A 5,788-nucleotide genomic window follows, 5' to 3' on the forward strand; every position below is an offset into this window, starting at 1 on the left:
ATCCTAGTCTTTATAGCTCTAGATAATAAGATGTTTGAGGGTAAAGACCTTTTAGCTTTTGTATTTGTATCCCCAGTACATACCAAAGTGTCTTACTAAGAAAAGGAATTTAATAAAGGGAATCAGTTGAATAGAACTGAATTGAGTTACATCTCCTCTTTCCTGGAGTCTTGTAATATTGCCCTCGTCTCTCTGAGTCCTGTCTGAGTAAAATTCTGCTCCTAGAAAACTTTAACATAAGCTTCCAAAGAAAAAGATCTGGCTATGCCACCCACTATGCTCAAGAAATTCCAGTGGCTTTCTGTTATTCCTAGAATCCTAAAACAAATTCCTCAAATTTGTTTTACTAACCCCTCTGACATCTGACTTCTGTTAGCCAGTCTGGCTCTCCAGTGCTTCCTAGTGAGAGCGGTCTGTAGGTTGTGTATTCCTCTCTCAGCCAGGCAGAGACACCAGTCTACTTCTATTCTATTCTTATTGTTCATAGCCTAAAACTTACACTATTACTCCTTTTCATACACTTGACGTCCCTATAATAACAGTCTGCTATTGTTGTCAGTATTTCATTTCTCCTCTCATTGGCTTCTAATCTAATCTCAGACTAAGTACTGAGCCCAAGACAGAAGAGTGGTAAGGGTTAGGCAGTTGAAGTTAAGTGACTTGCCCAAGGTCACACAACTAGGAAGTATCTGAGGCCAGATATGAACCTAGGACTTCCTGACTCCAGGCCTGGTGCTCTATACACTGTGCCATCTAACTGTCTCTGGAGTATTATACTGCCCCCCACACCACATTATTTTATTTTATTTTTAAATATTTTTCCATGGTTCCATGATTCATGTTCTCTCCCTCCCCTCTTCTTTCCCCACTCCCAGAGCTGACAAGCAATTCCACTGGGTTATACATGTGTTATTATGGAGTATTATATTCTTGATAAGGAATCTTTTATAAGGTTGGCTAACTCCTATTCCTTATCTACCACCATAATAATTTCAGTCCTCTACTCAAATGATCTTCAATGCACTCTCACTGCTGCCTAGAGAGACATCATAAAGAAGGAGGCAGAAAAGTCAAGGGAAGGCAGGATGACCAGGAAGTATCTTGTTCCATTGAGTAGAAACTAGGCAAAGTGACAGAAGCAGAATAGAGTGAGCCAAGAAGTCCCGTTTTTATTTTCTAAAAAGGAAAGCACTGAGAAGATTTTGGTGCTTTACTTTCTAGCCCTCCACTGAGAGGAGAGAGAGAGACAGAGAGACAGACAGAAACAGAGACAGACCTACAGAGAGACAGACAGACAGAGACAGACGTAGAAAGAGACAGAGAGATACAGGCAGAAAGAGACAGACAGACAGACAGACAGCCACAGACACAGAAAGAGACAGAGACAGAGATAGAGCTAGAGCTGGAGACAGATAACAAGAGAATTTTGCTAAGTCTCATAGAGGGAAAACATGACAAAGCAAAGATTCAGAACATAGACTCATAGATTAAGAGCTGGAAGAGGCCTCAGAGATGATACGGTCCAAACCACTTATTTTACAGATGCAGAAATTGAGGTCCAAAGAGTATGATTTGCCCATTCGCATAACTATTGATTGTCTGAGAAAAGATTCAAATTCAGATTTTCTTGAGTTCTTTTTTATTTAAAGGGAAGAATCTCTAGTCTTAATGTCACTCCTTAGAGCCAGTCCCTTATCATTTCCTGGTCCCTGCCTGTTGAACAATTCCAACTGGTACTGTGCATTCTGTTTACATGAACATAATTCTCTGAGTTCTCAGCTTTTCTGTGAGCTCCATGAGATCAAGGTCTATATTATAGCCTTTTTCTAGTTTCCAGGAGAGTACTGGGTGCATCTAAAGTCTTATAAAGCTTGGTGATGACAAGCCTCATGACTGAATATTAGACCCTCAAGGTTTTTCTCTAGACCCCTTCACTCCTCACATACGTCTTAGTTGGGTGATCCTGGAAAAGTCCCCAATAAAAAGGATAATCTTTGCAATATGAAATTCCTCCCTAAAGATAAGGTTAGTGGAAGGAAGCTAATCAGATGGCACTTCAAGGGGATCCACAGAACTCAGAGAAGATTGGTCTAAGGTAGGGGTTCCAAGGGTGCCAATTTTTAGTTTTACTTAAGAAAACACCCTAGGAAATGAAATATAATAGCTCCAGCCTTGGGTAGATTCTTCCTAAGCCATCTGAGTTCATAATATGCTGAACTAGCAGCACTGAAGAATTAGAATTTGGCCACTGGAAAATCTGTAAGTTTGCAAAATCCAAAAATTCAACCACATAAGAATGGGGATGAGAAATCCTGTCCTGTCAGAGTATGACTTTCATCAACTTTCTCCTCTCTAGGTTGCTCTGGCTCACATTTCTTCTTCAAGACTTACAGAGAATGTTTCATAGGAATATCTACTTTGGCATTATCTTCCTTTCCCAAACTGTAATTGGGGGCCTAGCAAACTTTTTCTTACTGACTCTATATGTTTTAAATATCCTTTCTGGTCACAGAACCAAACTAATAAATTTGATTCTCGCTCAGCTGACCTTGGCCAACTTTACCATGCTTCTTATCAAGGGAGTCCCACAAATATTATATAATCTTGGGTGGAATAATTTCCTGAATGACAGTTGGTGTAAAGTTGTCTTTTATCTTCACAGAGTGGGCCAGGGGCTGTCACTTTCTTTTACCTGCCTCTTGTGTGTCTTCCAGGCTATCACCATCAGTCCTAGTGATTCTAGGTGGGTAGAGTTCAAAGCCCAAATCACAAAGTACATCATCCACTCCTGTCCCTTCTGCTGCATCCTCAATCTGCTCATAGAAATTCCTGTGGCAATAATTTTGAGAGGTCCAAGGACCAGCACCAACACCACACACAATTATAACATTTTATTTTGTTCTTCAGGAAACTTTTTAGTTGCTTATTTCTTTTTGACCACTCTCAGAAATGTGCTTTGTGTGGGTCTTACGATCTGGTTCAGCAGCTACATGGTGTATCTGCTATACAGGCATCATAAGAAAATGAAGACCATCTGTAGCAAGAAGCTCTCACCTAGAGCCTCCCCTGAGGGAAGAGCTACCCAAACCATCTTGTTGCTAATGTGTGTCTTTGTCTGTTTTTACTCACTCAACTCCATTTTAACTATTTATATTCCTAATCCATGTGGAAATACTCTCTGGTTATTGTCCTCTGCTTTCCTGTCTCTATGTTACCCAACCTTCAGCCCCTTTATACTAATTCCCCAAGCTTCCAGACTGTACAGTGTTCTCTGGGCCAGGAAACACCCCCATTCCTCCACTGGCTCTAAAAGTCAGGTAAAAACTTAGAGTTCAAGCAGGTAAATCAAGAAAGAAGGTATTGTAATTAGAAAAAAAGGATGGGTAGCAATACCCCAAAAATTATAAATATCTCCAAATAACTATGGCAAAATAAAGGGAATGGAGTCAATAGCTGAAGAAACATAAAATCTCCTGAATTCCCAAGAAAACATGAACCTATATAGGATGGTCCAAAATGATTTTTAAAAAGACAGGAAAAACCTAACAGAAACAAAGGTCAGACTATGTGATCCACAATCAATTTATGAAGATTTATTAAATACTTATTATGTACCAGACTGTGTACTTCCTCAGACAGGCTACCTTCAGAAACAACATGTTCATGATTTTCTTCAAAGAAGGGGGAAAAAGATACCAACAAATTCGAAATACAAACATACTGAATTAAAGGACAATCTGAAAGAAGAGATGTAAGAAACAACAGTACTTTTAAAAAGTATATGAGATACTTCTGGGTAAGCATGGTGGCAGTCTAGACACGGGATGCTTCCCCTCCTCAGACCCACCAATATAGGCGACCTAAAAAGACCCCCCAAAATCATCTTTATAAGAACAAAGGGACTCTACAGTAGGGCTCAGCATTGAAGGTACATGGGATTTGGGCATTTCCACACTATAAGAGGGTGAAAAAGCTCCCACCCAAACTTGAGTTGATCCACCCTCCCCCACCCCACCCATGGAGCCAGAGTTAGAGTCAGCCCATGCCAGAATCAATGAGTGAGCAAGGGGCACCTCTTGAACGAGCAAGGGGAAGCTCTAGATCTTGGGAGCTGACTAAGACCACCAAGGACCTACCCCTGAGAGCAGTTACACTTGAAACCCCAGCAGGCTGGCAGTGGAGCACAGACCTTGGGCGCTCAGAGCTAGCATACATCAGAATCAGTGAGTGAGCGAAGGGAACCTCTGGAGGGAGCAAGGGGCACCTCTATGTCTCGGGAGCTAACTAAGACCACCAAGGACCTACCTCTGAGACCAATCATACTCAAAACCCCGGCAGGCGGGTGGGGGAGTGCAGACCTTGGGAGCTCATGGCCAGCGCATGCCAGAATCAGTGAAGGGCACCTCTGGAGTGAGCAAGGGGCACCCCTAGGCCTCTGGAACTGATTGAGACCACCAAGGACATACCCCTGAGAGTAGTTACACCCAAAACCCCAGTGGGAGGGTGGGGGAGCTCAGACCTTGGGCACCCCCAGGAAAGTAGCACAGCTGCGGAGATTCGAGAGCTTGCCTCAGGCAAAAGCCTTGCTCCTTAGCTCCATACACAGAGAGCCTGCTCTCCTCACTCAGATTTATGACTGGAAAGGGAAGGAAAAACAACCATATTGATGGCAAACTTCTCAACACCAAGAAAAATAAGAAAAAGGGGTTGACCTTGGATAATTTTTATGGAGGAAAAATACAGACTACAGAGGAAATAGTGTAAAAAATAGACTCAAATACAGTACTATAATCCCCATGAGCCTTTGCTCCACTTCCCCAGAATGCCTTGTAATCTCACCTGGGCCGAGATCGAGAAGGTATTTAAACTGATTCAAAGGCTTTTGAGTCTCTCTTGGGCCTTTTGGACTTCCGTTTTGCAGCAGGAGCGTCTCTTGCGTGATGTGAGGTTATTTTGTCTAGGCCTCTGGCCTAGGCACATGTTTCTTACTTGTATATTCTTTAATCTTTAACCTTTAATAAACCTCTAAAAAATATAATACTCCTTGCAGAGAGAAACTAATTTCTACCTGCCTCAGATGCCTCAGTCTCCCCATCTCCCCTAAATTTTAACTGTTACAGATGGCGACCATTAGATTGGATGAGAACTTCTCAAAAAATTTTTAGCCTAGAGAATTTTTTTTTAAAGCCAAGGTTCTCCGAGATGCTCTTTAGAAAACCATCTTGATCAGCTCCTGCCTGCAGCCCTCTCCGGCTCCTGCTTCTGCTCCTGGCCTCTCACCTGGTGCCTGAGCTGTGCTCCAGCTCCCGGCTGACCCACCCAGGCGGTCTGACTCTCACCCATCTGGCCTCCGACCCAGCTGACTCATCACCCAGATCCTTGGAGCAGATTGCTGAGGACTCATTGCCACCAGCTGGTAACAGTATTGGCCACGTGGGCGGAGGGGAGAGATGAGAGGGAAAGGAGACCGGGTAATTTTCCCTTAGGCTAATCCTCCATGTGGATGGGGGTATTGGCCACAGGGGGATCATATCAGGGGAGAGAGAAAAGGGAGAGGAGAAGAAACAGATTTTTTCAAACAAAAACTTAAAAAGCAATGGGCTGTTTAAAAGGATTTTTGACTCTTCTGGCAATTTCATTGATTTTGCCTGCCTGTCAGGGAGCAGACTCAGCCCAAAGATTCAACTTTAACTTTGGGGAGGAAAATGGGTGGCCCAGCGAACTGGAAGCCAGGCCCAGAGACGGGAGGTCTCTAGTTAAAATCTGGCCTCCGATGCTTCCCAGCTAT

The 5,788-nt window shown here is 43.0% G+C and overlaps 1 protein-coding gene across 1 annotated transcript; it reads left to right on the top strand.

Moving 5' to 3' along the window:
* The first annotated feature begins 2,396 nt into the window (after nt 1-2,396).
* monDomV1R1215 (vomeronasal 1 receptor monDomV1R1215) lies at nt 2,397-3,329 on the top strand. The gene has a single exon (NM_001167497.1). The coding sequence runs from the start codon at nt 2,397-2,399 to the stop codon at nt 3,327-3,329; it is 933 nt and encodes a 310-aa protein (NP_001160969.1).
* The last annotated feature ends 2,459 nt before the right edge of the window (nt 3,330-5,788 follow it).

This window comes from Monodelphis domestica, chromosome 3 (assembly GCF_027887165.1).
Source record: "Monodelphis domestica isolate mMonDom1 chromosome 3, mMonDom1.pri, whole genome shotgun sequence".
In the NCBI taxonomy this organism is placed as follows: domain Eukaryota; kingdom Metazoa; phylum Chordata; class Mammalia; order Didelphimorphia; family Didelphidae; genus Monodelphis; species Monodelphis domestica.

Bases quoted from the DNA above. Each gene is read 5' to 3' on its own strand.
- monDomV1R1215 (NM_001167497.1), top strand. From the start codon at position 2,397: ATGTTTCATAGGAATATCTACTTTGGCATTATCTTCCTTTCCCAAACT.